This window comes from Buteo buteo, chromosome 12, assembly GCF_964188355.1.
Source record: "Buteo buteo chromosome 12, bButBut1.hap1.1, whole genome shotgun sequence".
In the NCBI taxonomy this organism is placed as follows: domain Eukaryota; kingdom Metazoa; phylum Chordata; class Aves; order Accipitriformes; family Accipitridae; genus Buteo; species Buteo buteo.
Window position 1 is genome coordinate 20,567,159 of NC_134182.1, and position 21,726 is coordinate 20,588,884.

General features: G+C 37.2%; 1 protein-coding gene and 1 pseudogene across 1 annotated transcript in view; one reads left to right on the forward strand and one right to left on the reverse strand.

Annotated features, from left to right (window-relative positions):
* KIF6 (kinesin family member 6) overlaps nucleotides 1-21,726 on the forward strand; it is a 202,269-nt gene that overhangs the window by 142,488 nt on the left and 38,055 nt on the right. Inside the window, exon 15 of the mRNA XM_075042931.1 lies at nucleotides 1,276-1,331. Coding sequence (XP_074899032.1) covers nucleotides 1,276-1,331 — 56 coding nt within the window. The remainder of the gene's footprint in view (nucleotides 1-1,275; nucleotides 1,332-21,726) is intronic.
* LOC142037671 (adenylosuccinate lyase pseudogene) lies at nucleotides 3,024-3,890 on the reverse strand (annotated as a pseudogene).

Genomic DNA, 21,726 nt, shown 5'->3' on the forward strand with positions numbered 1-21,726 from the left:
GAAGAAGCCTCAGTTCTTTCAGAGACTCTTCAGACTTTGCGATTGTGCCTTGAATTGACTGTCATTATTTTTACAGCAGAATATACTTGGCATTTGAAAGCCTGATATGTATGCCATTTGTCCTAAACAGTCTTGTATATTATGGAGTTAAATAAGTGTAAGAGAATAATTATGACAGCAACTGCTGTAAAAGATTAGAAAACTGGCAGAAAAAAGCACAAAAGGAGAAGGCATCAAGTTCTCGCAGACTGTAGGGAATGTAGAAAATATAAATGAATTTCTAAGGCTCTGTAAGCAGCTGATTTTTAAGGGTATACTTAGATATGACACATTTCCTAAGGAGCAAGTTGTACAGTGAACAACTGCCAGCTAAAAAAAGAAACTTCTGACCATTAGAATATTTTATATACCATGTGAAGATTTGATTATTTGAATATAATGAGGAAGTTGTCAGTGAATAATTTAGAAACATATGTAGTGGGATTTTCACATTGAAAAAAATCTCAATTCCAGTTTTGATTTGAGGTCAAGCTGTTTGCATACTACAAAAAGGGAGTTTCCAAAGCCTGATTCATTGATTTGTTTCCATCCTTCTCAGCCTGCTTCTTGCTTGCTATTTGCATATCTTCATGTGGCTAGCTTTGGCTTGTATTGGTATTTGAGCAGTAGCTGAATATCATCTAAAAGTCTGCATTCACATAAGAACTATCTGTAGAAGAACAGAATAATTTAGTTTTGTCACACTTTCTTATATTTCTGTTTGAGAGGTTCCTTAGTGACTGGGATGTACATTTTCACACAGCACAAACAGTGATTGTCAGCAATATGCAAATTACAAGCTGAAATTTGAAAAATTCTGGTGAGCAGAAGTTCTAATACTTTGAAATGTTTTGTTTTGACTCTGCTTGTTTTTTTTTCTTTTATATAGCTGTATGTTAAAACTTTGCAAGTAATATAGCATATTAAAATTAATATTGTGTTGTAGTATGAATATTTAAGAGAATCCAATCATTAGAATTGGAATAACCTAATTTTTAAAACTTAAAAAGTCAAATAAATTTGTTTTGTCTGTCTAGTAAATGTATTTGTTGCATAGTTTCTTTCAGAAATGGTTTGGTTTAGACTAGATAATATTTTCTGATGGAAAATTGTTCCCAACTGGTTCTACTTACAAACTAAAAAGTAGTCCTGAGTAATCCTCTATTTTATTGTGAACAACTAGTCTAACTAGTTGTTCTTTAGAATAATTCTGTATAATTATGCTTGCGTTGACAGGTTTGCTGAAGCTAAATGCCTTGGAGAAAAATTAAATGAAGTGAGAATTAAAATAAGTGAGTACATTTTAACTTCATTTTAACTTTTAGCTGATGAAATCACAGCATTCAGAGGATATGGGAAGAGATTCTAGTTTCTGAAAGAAAAGAGTTAATGCATTACTAAGATTTCCAATAAGGTGAATTGTTAGCTGATGATAGCAGTGATAATTATATGTACCAGTTTTGATCATTTCAAATACCTTAATGTGAAAAACAGCTCCCTTCTTTACTTCACAAGATGTTTGAAATTTATCACAAGGAGAAGTTAAGGTATTAACATTGGGTTTTCTGAATTTTATTTTGGGATAAAAGGATCCAAAAACATAATTGTGATATCTATGGATTAAGGATTGTATTTATCTATAAATTTATATAGCTTCTGCTAAAAGATTTCATTGTTGAATTACCCCTCTGCACTTCCTTTGTACAGATTAATTAGAGCAATTCAGAGGAGTGCCTCAGCCTGGTGGGGATTTTTGTCATTTTTTTGCTTTAGGGCACCAACAGGATATGCTTGGTTTCCAGTTTCAGATTCTTCAAAGCCAAAAATCACCTATAGATACATTCAACCCCAAGCTGGGTCTTAGCTGATCCTCCTAACAGCCTTTGATATGTTCCTAGTTGTTTTCTGAGTTCTGTTGATTCCAAGCCTGTAGCTTCTTTCCTAAAAATTGGCTAGCCAGGCTGTCAGATGTGAAACACAGTTTTGAGCTCTATCCCTTGTCATGACCTGTGCTGGACAGACCAGGGAGGGGTTGTGGTGAGTTCGGAATTGCCTTGGGCTAAATTAAGGTGAAACGATACCAAATGATCAGTTGAACGTTTTATTTATGGCAGAAGCAGCCTGAACTTGGGAGGTGTAACAGTAGGTAGTGTGGTCTCTCACAACAGGAATTGGCATGGAACTACGTCAGTAAACCATGTAACACGTGCTAAACATATATGTCAATTCAGAGAAGACTATAAGGAGACCCCTCCCGTTGAGTCACAAGTTTCAGAGTGGACCCCCTTGCTTTCTAGACTCCTTCTCACAGAAGAGCCTAGGGGCAGCTAGATCCACTCCTAGTCCCAGACTTGGTCAATGGTTTTCTCTAAAGGGATGAGGTGCAGGGATTATAAAAAAGGAGAGAGAAAGAAAGAGACTGAGAGAAAAAGAGGAAAAGAAGAGAAAGATTTCACCAGCCCTGCATCCAGCATTGGTCCAGCCAGTCTAGAGGTCCAATTTGGGAGGGCTTGAGTGTGGGGCTTCAGTTTGTGTCCTTCTATAATCTCCTTGCCCCTCCTTTGGGAGGGGACTTGAACTCATTGGCTAATTAGGTGTCATGCACGGTTTGTGCTTTCAGAACCTTCAGGAAATGGGTCAGTGGGCTTGGGGGTCATTTGGGGAGTAACTTCTCCTTCCCTGCAGGCATGACAATTGTTTGATCTTTGGCCATACATTGTGAGCTGCCCTGCTTAGCATATCACAACATGGAGCTGCGCATCCTCCTGCACGCCCTCAGCGTCCTGTTGCTGGTGTCCTGTGCTGATTCATGCTGATCGGCTTCTCACCTGCGATTTGTTGTTATGCAGGGTTTGTTGTTATGCAGAACTTGCCACACCACAGTGTTTGAGACATTAAATCTTTCAGTCTCTCACATCCCTGAAGTCCTTAGAGATCACATCCATGTCCTCCTGTATGCACACATTCAGGTGAACCCAGTCTCTTCAAGCTTCCAGATACAGGCTGTGAGGGGCTAGATTTAAAGGTAATCTGGCATCCAGGTCCAGTGGCGTAGACCATGCTCTCAGTTTCTGTCTCCTTCCTCTTTGGGTGGCACCAGCACAGACATGGACAATGAAGTCATTATCATCACTTCTTGTCTTATAACAGCAGTTGGCTTCTGGGAAAGGACAAAAATCTCACGGCACTCATGACAATTGCTCCGTACTTTCACCATAGCCTTGATTATATTCTCTGTGGTCATGAATGGTAGCTGCTGCCAGATTCCCCTCCCAATCACCTTTGGGTACACCACAATTCCCTCAGAGATATTATGCAGTATATTTAAAGTTATGTCAGCTCTGCAGAAAGCCTCAGCCATGTTGGCGCTCTGTTTTCAAACCACAGCACAAAGGATGTTTGGAAGGGAACCAGAACCATGGACATCAGGTGCTGAGCCCTGCTGCAGCAGTGTTCTGAACACTGGGTTATTTCTATAAGACATGACACTTGAATCAACTTGCTTTCTCTCAGTATGCTCATTTTTCTCCTTTAGACTGGCCAGAACATAAATGTCAGTACAGAACTTGTGCATGGATATCCACAGATTGGCCCATGCAAGTAGAATTTCAATATCCACCTTGCAACTATGGGTCTCTCCAGTGTCCATATAAGCTCACTTAAATCCAGCCAAGTAGGCTTTTCTTTCCAGTAAACTTGGAAAAGAAGGATAAACCTACTGTGGAGGACAATGCCAAGTAACAGGAAGCATCTCCAAGGTGAATAATACCTGCAGCTTTTGGCCAGTGGTGTGCACAGGTATCAACATGAGCCATCACATCAGGATACAACCTCTTTTTCTCTGCTGCCATCTTGAAGTCTACGTTGTTCTGATTTACTTCTATCTCCTAGTTTTACTCATCCGTGATAAGCCCAAAAGATTTCTTGGCCTAAATGAGGTAGATCCAAAGTCACCACTGAGTGTCAAACTTCTTTCTCTTGCTGAAGTTGAAATCCATTTTGGAGCAGGCATAGTGAAGACCAGCAATAAGCAGCCACACACAAGCACACCTTTCTCAGTGCCTGGGGCTGCAACTGTGCTGCTTGAAGACAGGAGCCTAGCAGCCACCTTATATACACCTTATATGTGTTGCAAATGTCTTAGGGGGAGTTTGAAGGGTGTGGGAGACAGTACAAGAAGTGGTGGGACACATGCCAGTCCCGAAGATACCACTTGTAGTGTAATGTTGGGATAAGACTTGTGTGGTCTATAAATCCCTTGAGATTTACAGGAGTCTGCTGTGGCAGCTCTCAGAAATAATGTAACAAAGCAGTGTAGATGTAGCCTCTCAAGACTCTGTTTCCATGGATGCCAGCAAAATCTGAAAGGAATCCTGGGTTTGGAATGAATCGCTGTGGGTTTTTCCCCAGTAAGTTAGGCAAAACTTCTGATAGCTGTAGTGCAGTAGAGTATGGATTTTGCTGCAGTTAAAAGCATCTGTTTTAAAATTTGGTTTTGGTTAAAAGTTCTTCAGTGTTAGAAATGAAACAGTGAGGTATATTTGGGGAAGATGAATGATACAAAAATCAGAGCACATATTCATATGTATATGTAACCTAAAAAAACAAACTGATCCCTTGAACAAAACAAGCAGCTGTATAACAAATCAGTAGTATTGCACTGAATTTGACAATGCTTATATGCTTCCTACAAGAAGTTGTGATAGCTTGTAGTCCACATGAATATTGAAAAGCTCTTTTAAGAATCAAACTAGAAATGTCTCCATAGTTCTAAGAAAAATTGCACAAAATTACACATTTTGGTTTTGTTTTGGTATATAAAGTGCAGTTACAACTAAAGTGTTTTCAAATTAAAAATTAATTTCATTACTCTCCAATTTTTTTAATGGTAGTAAAATGGAAAAATAGTCTTTTCATTTAGTTCATACTGTAATCCTACTGTACAAACAAGAGATTCCATCCATGTTGTATCCTTTTATAGCTATCCATACACTGATCCATGCAGATTATGCAGAGGTACACTACTTTGTGGGTTGTTTTTAAACACTGAAGTCTGAGGCTTGAGAGTGATCATATTGTGCAGTCCTTCCTTCAACTCTTTCTGTATAACTTTATGCAGCATGTGAAAATTAGCACTCTGGTTAATATAAATACTATATTGTATTCATCTACCCATTTCTCCTGTCCAGCCTTCTTTGATCATAGTTGTTAGTAAACCTACCTATTAGCACCTCTAAAAATTATTAAACCTTTGCATCCAGTATGACTCTTTCGGGCTTATTCAGTTTAGTCAGTACAATTATGCTAGTTTATGTAGTTTAGCAGCCTGAAACAATTTTTCAGTTAAGTCTGTCTCATCATAGCATACACACTCAGAAGACCATTAAAGATGCTAAGTAAGGTTACTAACCTGCCAAATTTTTACTGAAAATGTGGTAGGAGATATAAAAGTCATCTGCGGCCTGCAACTAGATATTTAATTTACTTTCATTGTTGTTTCAGTTTCCTTAAGCATTCCTGGCTGGCTTGTTGTGCACAATCAAAAACAGATCCCAACAATATCAGTTTCTGTTATTTCTAAGCTACACTTAATAGTATAAAACTATGCACCACAGAGTCCATAGAGGCCATTTCATGCAGTTTGATTATATTTTGAGATAGTGACAGCAGTTGGCTGTAACTTATGTTATAAATACCCTTTCATTCTGACTTTGGAAATATTAGTGTTTTGCAGTGAAAAGTACACAAAATACTCCAACCAATTCTCAATTACACTTGCATTTCAAAATCATCAGGAAGTTAGGGCTAGAAAAAGAAATTTGCAGCAAGATTTTCATGGCAGGCTTTCGCTGCTGTTATTGCTTGCATAAAAAGATTAAGGAAAACAATGTCTAGATATAAGCTGGAGTTTAAGTGTAAAGTAACTGCAATATCAGAAGTGAGACATTGTGGCTAGTATGCCTTTTTGCTACTATACCACATATTCCTGGATTCTATCTCCTTTTATGTTTAATAACACTGCAGAGAATGCAGAGATTTTTAAATTATTTTTATGGAAAATAATATGTTTGTCTTAGATTTTTCGTTATGCTTACTTTTCACAATGACCTCCTAGACTGTTTACTGCATTATCACACAAACCTGCAAATAAAGGAGCAGAGGGCTTTGGTACAAGCATTGAGGGGCACTTCTTTTTGAAAGTCAATATACTGCATAAACATACCATCAAAAGGCAGAGAAATGAAGTATGGATTTTGAACATGCAGACATGTCTGGATTGGTTTGAGTGAACTATTCAGATTTGTTTACATATGACTGGAGAATGTACTCAAGGACTAGACTTCAAAAAATAAATACAGAAAACCAACATGAGTAAAACTCAAAAGAAATAACTGAGAGGTCAGGGAACTAATGAAAAATCTGTAACAGCATAGGAGAAATGGAAAATGGGCCAGCACTGACATACAAGTACATTTTTGCCTTTCTAGTCCAACATTAAGAACTTTAAAAATGTGTATTCCACTGGCTAAAAAAAAAAAGATTTATTTTCTTGTGAAAAAACACACTGTGCTACTGCAAGTGTTTTTGTATTGCATCATTTCCAAAGAGTTAGGGTCTCTAACAAGATCCTTTTGGTATTATTGAAAAAGACTTGGTGGAGAAAATTTGACGCTGAAGCCAAGGATTTGATTTCAGAATAGTAAAGGTATAGAATTTCTTCTTGCAAAAAATTGAGTCATTGTGCCTAGCATATTTTAATGGGGCAACCTCAGCTGGCTGCCAGGCACCTATGCAGCCACTCTCTCACCCCCCTTCCTCAGCAGAACATGGGGAAAAGTAAGAAGAAAAAGCTCGTGGGTTGAGATAAAGATGGGGAGATCACTTACCAATTACCATCACAGGCAAACCATTCTCAAGTTAGAGAAAATTAATTATTTAATTTATTGCCAGTTAAAATAGAGCTGGATGGTAAGAAACAATGACAAAACCTCTGAAGTAAAAACTTCTTTCCTTATCAGGATTAGCAGGAGCTTTATTTCTAGGATGCTCTTATCAACAAGGTGGTTTTACACCATTACTGATAGCATCCTGTGTGAAAGGATTCTGGCAGTAAGGAGAAGTCTACATCTGAACAAACTGCAAAGCATTAAATAACAGCAAAAAGGCCCAACTGCTACTACATTGATCACACAGCAAGTTAGACTTGGGGGAATTAAAAATACTGTTTTCAGTGTAAATTAAATTGATATATTCATTCAGTATTTAATGACTGAAAAAGTTGCCTATATACAAGAATGTGCTGCATGTTACATGCATTTAAGATTAGTAAAGATTTCCAGTTTATCCCTATAAATGTCTACCTACTTGGGGGTATTTATACCACTATTAGATTTAGTTTTTTCCTAAAGGAAAAAAAAGCATAGTAAATGGTATTTAATGCCCAACGGGAAGCAGCTATTGTTTTTACTCTGTCCAGAAATCAGTTAACATTATGATTGAAGCTGGGTGAGGAAAGGCAAACTCATGTGGGAGTAATAACTGTGTGAGGAAATAGGCAGTCTCAGAATGAAAAAGGGTAGGTGGGTAGATTATGTGCACATGATGTTGATGATGCAGCTATACCCACAGGAATGCTGAGATGTTGCACTGCTCTGCCTCATTTCAAGCTTTGATTTTAGTACACAGAATCATAGGATACCAAAGCCAATTATAATCTTTAGTGAAGGCATGTCCTAGTATTGCAAAGCAAGATTATTGAAGAGTCTTCATTTAATTTGCTTGCAAATTCTTCAAAAAATTTTCCTTATGTGCGTTAATGGAGTGCTATGTTGAAATGATGGGGACTGGAGGAGAGTGAGGACAAGACATTGCAGTGCTCAAGGATAATATTGATTCTGATTCACTGCCTCATACCTCGCACTGTTATTTCTGTGAATGCAAAGTAGATGTTAAACCTAATCAGAACCTAAATAAGGTAAAAACTGAATTTATAATCAACTTTTTCTCTATGTGCAAGACTCTACATACATATACATAAAAAATTATTTTGTTATGGTCAGTCTACCTCCCCATGGAGATAAGCCAAGTAGACCTACTTTTAAACTCTAAAGTAAGAATATTTCATGCCAGGTTTTTCTTTATACCTGCACAACTTTATGAAGGGAACTGATAGCAACTTTTTGCATGGATAAGAAATGAAATAAGATGAAGTATTGTTTCTCAGGCAGAGGTGGTCTGAGAACACTCTGTTGGCTATGTTGTATATCTATCTACATTGTTTTAGCTTCACATGCAAGCAATAAATTACTTTGAAAAAGGAGAATCAGTTAGTTAAGAACTAGAATCCCAAGGATGATATTAGGAATGTTATGCATATTTTAGGCCATGATTATATGGACTGAAAGAATTGAGGGAAGTCATGCATGAGCAAAAAGCATTTTTAAAACTTTTGCTGAAGAAGTATATCTACCTAGGAAGGATAGAATTTTTCTGTTGAAGAAAAATTCCATGCTTTACAGGGAACCTAAATGAAATGAAAATGCTGTGATGATTTGCTATATGAAAAGAAAAAATCATCAAAATCAATGTGTTGCTTTCTTAAAGCTCAATACTATGGGTAGTATTATATATTGATTTTATATTCGTATAAATGTTCTGAGTCAGAGACATTAGCTTACTGGACATTGTTTCAGCCATGAATGAAGTAAGCGCTATAATAAGGGAGAAATTACTCTGCTTAGAAATGCATTCCATTCTTCAGTGTTATGTTCTGACATACTTATTCTCTTATGGAAATAAACATTGAGACTTCATAGCTGCTGATTAGTATAATTCACTGTTCTAGCTTAATTTCAGAAAGTAACAGGTACTTATGCAGACTTACATCAGATATATGTGCTCGGTGAATTTTACTGGAAATTACTAGTACAGAAGAAAAATGGCAAGACTGGTTTTAAAAGGGGATTGAGAAACTCCAAGAAGAAAGGTTACATTCCACAGGCAATTCTGGTTCAAATGAGATGCAAAAAAATCATAAATAAATGAATTCAGTATGCAGATTTAATGAACAGATAACTCAACAATATCATTCCACAGCATTTCATTCTTCAGACAGCTTAGTATGAATTGTTCTCAGTAGAGACCTTCGAAGTCCATGGAACTTGAAATCTTGAAATCCTCACTAAAGAAAAACTCTAGCTGAGGTCAGTTTGAGTTCTACTTGTGTAAGGATTGAAAAGAAAATTCTGAAAGAAATTGAAAAGAAATTTCCACGTTTGGCTTTGTTGTTGTTTTAGTTGATAAAGGGCAACAAGCATTAGATATAGTAGTAATTGTTTTGAACAGACAAATAATATCACTTATACTGTGAAATATACTGCAATATAGTCCACCTTTGAGGTCTCCAAAGCTACCTCCTTGAACTGCTTTCACAATTTCACCAAGCTTTATATCACTGAGGATGCTCAGCTTTCTTTTGATGTTGAGAGCAATACATGGTTGTGCACTCAGCCAGTCACTTGAGGACTGTCCTCTATTTAAAAGGTGTTACCTTTAAATCTTTTCTTATTCCTGGTCTTCAGGAATGATACAACAGGTATGACGTGGTCTTTCAAGTGCTTTTTCTTATTTCACAAGCAAGTGTTTCACCCTATGGAAGTGTTGTGTACTGCCCTTAAACATTACACTGAGTTTTGTGTCATGAGAGACGTAACTTGCAAGAACAGCAAGAAAATTTACTATTTGCTATTTATCTTGTTCTTTGACCAGAGTCCATTCTTGATGTGGAAAGCTCCCTGAGAACCAAGCATCAACATATGCATCAATGCTTAGCATTAAAAAAACCAAGGGTCCCAGATTTACTTCCCAGACAGAAATCTGAGCAGTGCATTGAATCTAACATGCTTAGGATATGCTGAGTATGTACAACTGGGCACTCATGCAGCACATGCTGTGCAACCCATCCAGCACATTCTGTAGGTGTCAAACATACCACGTGTGCCCACATGACTTCTACAAAGCCTGCTCAGTGTCGCTTTGCATGCATTCTGCGTGCACAATGATTTATGTGTCCAGGATTTCTGACTGCCTGGCAGCTGCTACCCTAGCTGACCTGCTCAGTACCTGAGAAATTCCAGATGAACAGCCAAATCAGCGATCTAGAACAAGCTGGTACAGTAGTTTACCATGAGAAGTAGGAGATTTGGCAAGTACACATCAGTGTAGACTGGAAGCTCTCTGAAAAAAGAGGTTGCCTGCCTGCTTCTTCACCACTTCTGTTCCAGCACTGGGATATATATAAAAATAAAGTCTTGATTCACTTAGTCTCCACTGATTTCCTCTCTCCTGGGAAGCTGCCTGTGTGTTGCAGATGTCCTCTGCCACTTAGCAGTGAGTCAATCTTGGTCTCAGGACACAACAGTTGTGTCAGAAAAAGGAACACAAGTAGTATTTCTACCATACTTAATCGTGGATATGTAACTCTGATGTTTACTGCTGAGGGATGCCATTTATGACTAACATAACAAAGCACATTAGCTCTGCAAAACCTGCAGCCATCTGTGAGAAAAACAGAAGACAAAACAGGCCATGGGGACAAACAGTCCCCCAGATGTAATTTCCCAGCTGGGATGTTATTCATTGTGGCCCACTGCCTAAAAGCCCCAGTCTGTTTCTGATCTCCAGGTCAGTTTCAAAGCAGTTTTGTAATAAAGGAGGTATGTTTATGTGTCCACCAAAAATAGCAGTAGCTGTTAAAGCTGAAGCCATTCGGCATGGCTGACACAGTCTTCAGATTCTTTCTCCTTATTTTCTTGGCCCAATTGTTTTGCAACCTAATGCTGAAAAAACATAGTTCCTATGGGTGTTTGTTTTGGATAAATATCTAATCATTGTGCCATTATGACTGCAGTTTTGGAATCTATTTTTTACATGTTACATTTTCATTTTTGGAAATGTGAACTGAAAACACAGAAAAACAGCTGAGTTTCTGCAGATTTTATTTTCTTAACAAACAACCTTGTCAGCATCTGCAGTTTGTCCTCTGTTAAAAATGTGATTTACTTTGCTTTGCAGGATACTACATCTTATTTTTCTGTTTGGTTACAACTCTTTCCATTTTAACTTATTTCCTTCTTTCCATGAGGAAATATAACTTACTTTCACCCTGATTCTGTTAAGGTTTTTTTCTACTGATGTCCAACTCACTTCAGGCATGATTTCCATGGCTCAGTTTAGCCAGGGGTCTGTGGACAACAATAAAAAAATGCTGTAATCTCTCACAGCATCTTTCATAAAATCTCTCTCAGGTGTTGTAACACAGAATAGATGTCATGAATTTCACACAGATCCGGCAGATAGCTACAAAATGGTAAATGGTTATTACCTTCTTGGGGCAGACTCAGCGCTGTGATGAAAGTTTTCACAACCTATTTTCTTGTTCTAGGAGCAGCCAGTTGGCTAGTAATATAAAGCAGATAGTGACCGGAATATATTTTTTCTTTCTTGTTAGCAGTTCAGTGAAAGGTTCATGTTAATGAATTTTTTTGTTTCTTCACAGTGTTCATAGAGTAATCAATTAACTGCCTTGTTTGTAATCAACAAATCATATTTTTGATTCACATGAGGATTTGTGTTTAGAATCTCAGAATTCACTGCAATGTGAGCCGGGCTTTCATTGTGTTGAGTAGTGCTTAGTGTAATTCTTAACACCCTATGATTAAGCAATGAATAATAAAGTAATACTTTCAGCTGAATGAGAGTCCCCAGAAAACTGATGGTAAGATGTGCAAACAAAGAGAAAACACAGACAAGAGCATAAACTCTATTATAATAGCCTGTAAATCATTACTGTGCCTTTCTGAAATCAGGAGAGACAATCCAACTTTGCTATACTTACTGTAGGCAATGTAAATATTATAGGTTTAACTCTTGCCTCGCTTCAGAGGTACACCTAGATTGATGGCAGTTGTAACAGAGCTGTCTGTTCTGCTACTGCTCCAGTGCAGGGTCATGCTTGGGCAATTGTCAGAGAAGACAAAAGGAAGGATGTCATGCTATGTCTCTGTCAGTCCTTAGTTGGTGTAGATTTGTCCTCCCTGCTCTGTTAGAGCTGAGACTGACAAGAGAACCAGGGAGCCCTAGCAGCTTTCTGGCAGTCTTTCCCCTTTTTCTGCTCCTCCCTAGCATACCATCTTCAGTAATATAAAATCATCTTTGCAGCAGCACTCAGAAAACTTATTTTGGAAGGTACAAGTCTTTTGGCTTCATGGGGCAATGCATATATTTATGCCAATGCTAAATATTGTCCATTGTTTCAAATTGGCTTACATATGTTTGGTTTTACTTTCAAACAACAGGCTATGCCCGTGGGTGACAGTGCATAGGCTGAATGGGTCTTCAGAATGAGAAAGCACGATTTGTCAGAAGACTTATTCCGAAAATACCAAACTAAATGCATTCATTTTAACAGCTCTATTATGCTCCCCTGACATGCTATTCTTTAAACAGAGGAACCTTATTAGTGTAACAGTCACTCCATGCCTAAGATATTAATGTTTTCTTTGGATCTGTGTTGGACTCTACATGTGTAGGAATCATTTTCATTTTCTAATTATTACAAATTATGTTCTGTTCTTCAGAAACAGAAGTATTTTCAGGGGGGGAAGTTATGCTCAGGAAGAAACCAAATAAACACTTTTTACTTAAGGTTTTCACTAGAATAACTAAAAGCAAATGGACCTAGCTCAAATGATTTAATCAAGCTATGAACTGCCATGGCTATAAACTTGTAAAAGTACATCTCAGTAAAGAGATTTTCTGCTTGTAAGTTGTCTACAGACTGAAAACAGGTAATCATTGCTGGATTGCTACACTGCATTTTGCTGTTTTATTAAGCTAATAAGTTCTTAAGTCAGGCTATTAAATTTGCTCTTTTAAAAAAAAGATGCTAGATGATAGTTAATGCTATATCAGAGGGGTTTTTTTTTAATCCTACAGTCTTTTGTACAGAAAGTTTTCCTTGATCATGTCTGTCTTTAGTACTGAATGGCCTGACTTTTTATGAGTGAAGAATCAAACTTTCAAACTCTAGAGAAGTAGACCTTAGCTTATTCAGAGTAGCACTGTCAAAGAATGATATGCCTTCATGAGCATAGAAATTTATTTTTCATAGGATCTTGTAGTTCCTTTACACATCTGGACAACATTCATGCAAATTTGCAGTATAGGCATACATATTTACATGTACTAAAATACAATAGCTGGTTTTTTCTCTTCAAACTAGTTCCTAAATCATGTAGGACTAGTGATGTCACCACAGCTGTTTGTGAATGTTGCAAAAGGAGGGCAGTCAACATAGAATAGCTGTATTATGAAGATGTTCTCATACACTTTAGTTAAGGCTGAGGGAAGACGTCTGTTCAGAGCTGATGACATCATTATGCCAGTTATATAGAATCAGGTTGCCTTTTAAATTGCTGAGCAATTCAAGAAGCAGACTTAGGCTCATCCACAACAGTAAATATATACTGTATCTTTACAGAAAGCTATTTCAGATTTTACTGAGATGCTAATATATGTCTAACACTCAAAAAGCCATTTCTCAAAGGCTTGGTATATATATTACAAGTAAATAAGCATTAAAAAAATAAGTCATACACCCATTCCCACTTTGACCTTGTTTCCATCACCCTGAAACCTTGACACGCCCTCAAAACATGGTAGCATATCTAAGCAGCTCCAGCACCATGGTTTTTTTAATTTATTTGATTTTTAATTTTATGTCATATCTGTCAGATTCCTAACATCAGTCTAAGTATGTCTCATCTGACCAGAATTCACACAGCAATAAAGTAGCTCAGTTCCAGGACAATTTCTTGGGTAAGAGAAAAATTTTTAAAGGTTATGAAGCTGAAGTATATTGTGAGGCCTGGAACTCTATACTTAATTTTCTGTTGGGCAGCCCTGGCCAGAAAAAAATACCACAAAATGAAACTGGACATCAAATTGTTGCATAGAAATTACAAAGCCATGAAGGCAGTATTATAACAGAAAATAACTGTGTCCATCTTATACTTGTATATGTTCACTCTTCGTCTTTGACTTTGCCTGTTTATTCTTTAAGACCCTTTATTTATTTTTTAAGCTTCTTAAATTTCGACATTAAAAAAATAAAAAGAGAGGAACAGTATACAAAGCTGTTCCTCTGACTTTATTTTCCTTATTCTTTCTCTTCACATTAATTTCTCAGAAATAATCAAGAGATAAGCTGCATTTAGTCATATGAGCATCTAGAGCACTAAATTCACAGATTATGATGCCTTAGTCATATGGCATTGCTTTTCAGCCATGCTTTTTGGGCCAGCTTAATATTTAATTCATGAACAAATATATGTGATAAACAACAGAGCAACAGTTTTCAGATGTGCATAATTTCTGTCTCTTTTCCAGCATATGAAAGGGAGATAGATATACAGAATATTTGTTAACTTTGGACAGCACCTAAAATAACACTCTGGCATCTAAGGTAGAGCTCAAATGAAATTTAGGCACCTAAATTCAGGAGAGCTATCTAGGGAAAAAATAACTATTCACTTTAATTCCTGAAATACAATAAACTGACTTTGCTAGTGCATACAGAAGCACTACTTTATTGACTGAGCTGCCTATCTTCTACCAATTGAGAATGCAGAAATTATGTGTCCTTTTGCTGAAGTCTCTTGGAGTGTTTTTGCTGCTAAACATCCATGCTTGGCTAAAACTGCCTGGGCAGCATTGAGTTCAACTTTAAAAAAAAAAAGCTGGGTAGTGACAGCCAAACTTGGGACGGTAGAATAGAGGTCTGAGCATTTGTTTCTAAATTCAGAAAGCATCCAGGTTCTGAGTTCCAGTTTCAAGGAGATGTTGAACTGCAGTCCAGAGCCCTTAGTACTTTCTGTTGGTTATCCTAGATAACCCAATATTGTGTATGTGAATTGTTAGGAATTTATGTGCACTAGCCACTTCCCATACTCTGCTTTCTGCGGAAAGGAGTCCTGTGCCTTTCGGTCAATAGGAGCTGTGGTACATGCTAGCATTTCCCTCATTTAGATGAATGGGACCTTGGGGAACACCTCAACAATTAAGGCCTGTGCAGCCAATGACAGCCTGTACTTAGAGGAAGAGAGAGGTCCAGAATACTGTCATCAGAAGAATAAATTCAGTTTCTCTACAGTTTTGCTGTATAGCCCTATCAAAGCATTTTTTTCTGTAACAGCCAGAATGTATGAAAGGCTATTAGAAAAAAAATTGTGGGATAAAGGGTGCTGTGGAAATGCAGGCCAAACAATGAACAGTTACAGGAATGCCCATCAATCAGAAAGTGTAAGTAATCACATTGTGAGAAGAAAAATCATTATGTAATCTGGCCACAACTAAGGAGAACATGTAGGAAATGTGGAAGAGACTTAATATGGAGGTTAGAAATAAATGCATAGAAATGGAGACAGAGTTTAGAGGGCTATATATTAAGTAGCTCAAGGAATAATCAGTGAAGTCAAATACAGTGTCATCCTATAGCATTGAGAGACAGACTGCTGTCTGATAAGCTTTCTGTCTGTAAATTTGATCATGCTTGAAGGTATTAAATGTGTTGATAAAAAATGTTATTGTCTCAGCTGAGTATGGCAAGGAAGGGAACATGCCCCAGTCAGGTATTTTAAATAGTAATCTCAAAATGTGCAGTATCCTACATCATAGTAAAATGTATGCATTTGAATCTGTGATGTTTAAACTTCAAAAAATGAGAATATGTTGGGAATATTGTGTATTTCCAAGTGTGTTTGTTCATGTGCTGAGTTTAGACTGTGGTTTGCAACTATGGATTTAGTGTGGAAGTCAGGGTTGTGCTTCCAAATCTGAACCTGTCATCTTTCCTGGGGTCTCTGACTAATAAGTTCTACTAAATACTATCAGCTACCTTGCTCCCAAAGGTCTGCTCCATCTCTTTGCTGGCACTTACTGTCTCCAATCTTTTCTTTCCAGCACAGCTGGCAAAAGAGTGTTTACTGGTATTTCAGACATTCCAGTTGACTCAATGATAGTGTCACAGCTTAAATTTCCGCTATGCTTGTGCTGAGATGCCAAACTGTGCTGGAGTAGCCAGAACGCAGGCAGGCTTTTGCTTCTCGCTGCTCTGCTGTAGGGGCAGTAATCTTTGACAGCAAACCTTGGGAAGGGGGGAAGGGAGAGGAAAAAGGAGAAAGGAGAGCCAGTAAAATCTTAAACCGCTGCAGATGTTTTTTCAGTGAACAAAAGTCAGAAATCTGCTGCAGCAGGTTATATATGTTACCTCAAGTATTGTCATTAATATATTTTTAATGCTGATGAGGGCTGCATTTCACACCTTGAAAAATGTGTACGCTATAGTCAGAAGGCTCTGAATGCTGCAATAGTGTTTTTTCTTTACTGATGCCTCCAAGGGCTTTCTGAAAGTTAGGACTTGTCAGATTACATGGAGATTTGGCCAACTATGTATCCCAAAACAAAGCATTTGCATCAGAAATAGTGTTGAGCCAGGTTACTAGTGCAGACTACTTTGCTTCTGCTCGTTGTCCTAATAGAGCCAATTGACATGTTTTTACTATCCAAGAAGGACAAAGATTGCAAAGAAGAGTCAGAATTTGCCCCAAAGATTTCTCTGGGTCAGAGAAAGGCTGAACAGTTTGTCTGCTCTTAGTGCTGCAGGATTTTGAGTTAGAACAGAATCTTTTTTTATTCCATGACTCTTTTTGTCAGATACTTTTTATCATAGGTTGTGTTCTCATACAATTTCAGCACCAGATTTTCAAAAGTATCTAACACATCTGGTAAGTTTTCCAGTAACTATCTCTGTTTGAATACTCCCCTTTTGAGAAGTTACTCTATTTGAATATCTCCATTTGGGTTCAATGTCTCCTACTTTCAGAAATCCTTTGTAAGCTGGTACAACTCTGACCTCAAGCTCAGTTAAAAATATATCTCTACAAGGCTTATGGAAGTTACATGATTACCCTCCTCTCTGTCTCTAAAAGCCTATCTCTAGTGATTATTTGCTGAGTATACAGCTTTAATTTGTGCTCATTCAGCAGGACTCCTTACCTGACTCAAGTAGATGCACACAACTTTATGAATCAAATTTAATAGATCCAGAATCTTGATTAGGTCTTCATAGTTGAGTGATAGCTGTGTCCAACTGCATATGTAGGGGCATTGCGTTTGCAAACAATAACCCCACATATTTCCTGTCATGGTTTAACCCCAGCCAGCAACTAAGCACCACACAGCCACTTGTTCATTCCTCCCCAGTGGGATGAGGGAGAGGATCAGAAGGGTAAAAGTGGAAAACTTGTGGGTTGATACAAAGACAGTTTAATAGGTGAAGCAAAAGCTGCATGCACAGGCAAAGCAAAATAAGGAATTCCTTCACTCCTTCCCATCAGCTGCCAATGTTCAGCCATCCCCAGGAAAATGGTGACTTGGGAAGACAAATACTATCACTCCGAACGTCCCCCCTTCCTTCTTCTTCCCCCAGGTTTCTATGCTGAGCATGACATAATATGGTCTGGAATATCCCTTTGGTCATTTGGGGTCAGCTGTCCCAGCTGTGTCCCATCCCAGCTTATGCATCACCAGCCTACTCACTGGTGGGGTGGCGTGAGAAGCACGAAAAAAAGACAGATCTAACACTTAGACCATATAGCATTATTAGGGATGCAAAATGCCATGGACGGTGAGTTCCAGGAATCGGAAGTTCCCTGGGTGCATAAAAGGATATTCTGCTAGATATTTTATGTAACACCAAAACGAATTTGAAGATGAAGAAACAAAAAGACACAGCAACCTAGTTGAGGTGTGAAGGTTTCAGGATCTCCTGGATGGAAGGACTTCTTAAGCTAAACACAGGCTTGGAAAATGTAAAATGATAGAAAAATATTAAAAGATAACAAGAGATAAGAGGTTATTGATGAAGGCTCCAGCCTGTCAATTATTAAGTCAGAAGAGACCCTGCATCAAGTTAAAGGTCCATCCACTTCAATAATAAACAAATATTCTCAAAGGGAGGGAGTTAAGTTTGTATATGTTCTCTTAGCTTGTCCAGTATTTTATCCTTTAAGTTAGCAGTCTTTGAAACCTTATAATAGTATTATATGGAAGGTCTGATAAAACATAAAAGCTTTAAAACCTGTAATGTGGACTCAAACAAAACCAAAACACTTACTTTAAAAATCAATATTTTTTTAATTGTAACATACTCATTTTTGTGTTGCCCTGAGGCATATGCAGTATTGTCAAAGCATTCATTGTCTGCAATAAATTGGAAGATAATTTCAGCTCCTTGAAACAGTCTGGGAGAACACAAAGACAAGAAGTTAAAGGACAGCCATATTATTCAGGTTACGGATTCTGTCATATTTAGTCAGCATATAGGTTACTTTCCTGTGCTTTACATCAGCCTTAATTAGATTTCTCTATTCCATTTTGTCTTCTCCATTTCCCTTCTCGCTTTTGTCTCCTGTCACAAAGCTGAAGTTCTGTGAAGTTCATCTCTTTTCCATACCTCAGGATGGTACATGTGTCCAGAAACACAGGCCAAAACCAACAGATTTATCACAGCTTTAATGACAGCTGGCTGCATGCTGAGTGAATTCTTAAATTCCCCAAAACTACTTTTTTGCCAAAACATGTGGAGTTGCAGCATTCAACATATTATTGGGACTGTTATCTCCAAATGAAGAATGACTCCACTGGAAAAAATTATTTGGTATCAGCTGCAGACCTATTTTTAGCTTCTTGTTTGGTGAAACTTCAGAAAACTTAATTAACCATATGCTGAGAGATGTTCTCCAAGTCTTAAATTCAATTTTTGCAAACCACATTTAAGCACTACCTTGTCCACAACTTTACACTGTTGGAATCAGAAGACATTGGGGGTTTTTTTATGAGAATGTGATTCTTCATATTTCTTTGGGTAAATATTTGTGTTTATGAAAGTTGTAGAACTGGCAGTACTAAAGACTCAAATCTTCCATTTGTTTATATGGGAAGGTCTGTGCAGGCAAGAGTACTGGAATCATCCCCTACTTCTGTCACTTAGAAACTTCAAGCCTTGCATTTGGGTGATGGTGTTCTCAGAGGCAGAAAAGTAGAGAGGTCAGAAACATTCATTCTCCCCCACAAGTATTTGTAGTGAAAACAGAAAAAGATTACTTTAATCAAAAACATGCGCAGAAAATGTTAAGGTTTTGTCAAAAATAAGAGCTTCTACATAAAAACGAGGGGGTTTTTTCCAAAGGAAATCTAAATAAACTGTCAAATTTCAAATTGGATTAAAACAAATTGAAAGATTAAATCATATCTGGCTAGGTCTTGGTATGGAATTATAGTCAGGTGCCTCATGATACCATCATGTCCTCTGAACCAGAATTCCTGTTTAGGCTACTTTTCCCATAATACAATTACAGTTTCTCCTCAGGAAGTTTTCTGTGAAATGTAGTTCAGTTTTTGCTGCCCTGAAAAGGCAGTTTGGACTATGTGAATTGGATAAATGTCACCTTTCTATTTCTATTCATAGAAGAAAAATAAAACTCTCTTGCTATAAGAATGATAAGACTGGATTTTTATTTTTCTAGCTGAAGGAGAAGTTTTCTTTGGTTCCTCTCTGATTAGGTCTGGTTCCAACTTCTCATTCTTTCATAAAGCTGCTAAACAGAAGAGGGACAAGATTTCTTACAACATCATGGTCCATGTCATGGATGGAGCAGAAGTGTACGAAGGCTAGAATGAAGGAAGGAAGGAGCAGTTGGGACAGTTCCACATTGCTGGCTGGCCTAATAAAGCTTGCAATAAAAGTAGGGTTCTGCAGCCTCTGTGGTCTCTATCCCAGCTGTACTGAGAGTAAATTCTAGGTAACTGAAAGTCAAGCCTCTTGGCTATAATCGTTTAAAAACCAGTCCCTATATTCTTGCGTTTCCACATACTTGTATTGATTGCAAGCTGTTATCTATCTGTTCGATCTTACTTTCATTGACTTGTCTTGCTTTTTTTCAGTTGACCTCATTCGCACTTGAAATACAAAACATGTAGATTGCTGATGATCTGTTTCCAGCAAAGTTAAAGGAAGAGAAATAATGCTACTAAAACCATGTTTTAACAGGATTGAGAACTCGTATGTTACCTTTATTTTCAGTTGGCTCTTGATGAACAGCTTATTCTCACTACTAGAACCATTTTTTTTTAAATGATAGGGGCATTGCCTTTTGCAGCTCACAGTGCTTAAGAAAGGGAGTTTCTTAACCCTTACATGAAGATAAATGTATAGATGACTTTCTGAGGCACCTAAGTTAATGGTAATCCATTGAGAAGAATCTCAAGATTACTACAAATTGTTTCATAACTGTCTCATGGCTCAGTATTGAGTGAGTAACATCACCCTGTGTGATACAGTACAATAGAATACAAGGATCTAAATACCCAGAATAGCAAAAAAAACAATTTGAGGAAAAAAATAGTACCTTTAATCACATTTCACTGAGTATTGACATCAACTGAGTTGCTTTATAATGTTTTCAGAGCACAAATAACATAAGTGTTGATCATTTAACTGGGCTTTTATTGGTAAAAATTATTAATCAAGGGGTTTTTGTCTATAGTTACAGAAATCAGGAGCTTACTTAACTGAACGGGTTTTTTGGTTGAGTGTTAGTACAGCTGAGATGGAGGATTTGTTTGTTATAGCTGGGGTAGGTGAGGTTAGTTCTTTCACTTCACCTTGTTTCTCACCTGAAGGCTTTTCTTAAATTTACAGGTAACTTTAAGTACAGAAGAATTCATTGGTTTAAATACAAATAATTGAAAAGAATAAAACTTCCTGTGCAGAAAAATAGAAATCTGCAATATCTGTTTTATAGATAAGGAGTAGGTAGGGTGTTTTGTTTTGTTTTGTTTTGTTTTGTTTTGTTTTCTAAAAACATTCAAAACAACAGAACTTGGCTGTTATACTGCAACATATTGCATATAATACCTTTTCTACAATGCTACTGAATATTTAAGACTTATTCTCATAATTCCCAAAGTTTAATTTTTCATGGTTCTTTGGTGTTTATAAAACAGTATAATTCTCATGACCTATGAATTTAAATGGGTTTTCACATCCTTCAGTTAAGCATTTGGCAGCTTTTAATTTACTCTGATTAGCTTACTCTATAAGTATTCACTTGTAAGCAAAAGGATATTTTTAATTCAGAATGCATGCTAATGTAATATACATAATCACAGGTCTGGGGAAAAAAGTGAATCCAACATGGACTGGGTTTTTATTTTTCTTTCCCTGGTATCCAGATGTACAGTTTTGTTAAGATTATGAACAAGTCTTTGCTTAGAAATTGTTTTAATTTGAAAACTTGAAAGGCATCCCTCCATCCCACCCTCCCTCAGAACAGGTATACTGCTGAAATTGCACACTTAGGGTTATGTTTTTCCTTTATTGGTTCCATTAATATCTATGAATAGTGGCTTCCCATGTGATAATCTATGGTTTGAAATAATTGGTGAACTGGAACAGTGTCATAGATCAAGGAGGAAATTAATAAAAGAAGGGTAAAGGTGAATTATACAGGGCATGGGAGCTTAACTATGAACAAGGAGATAATGAAATTAAAGAAAAATTTTGAT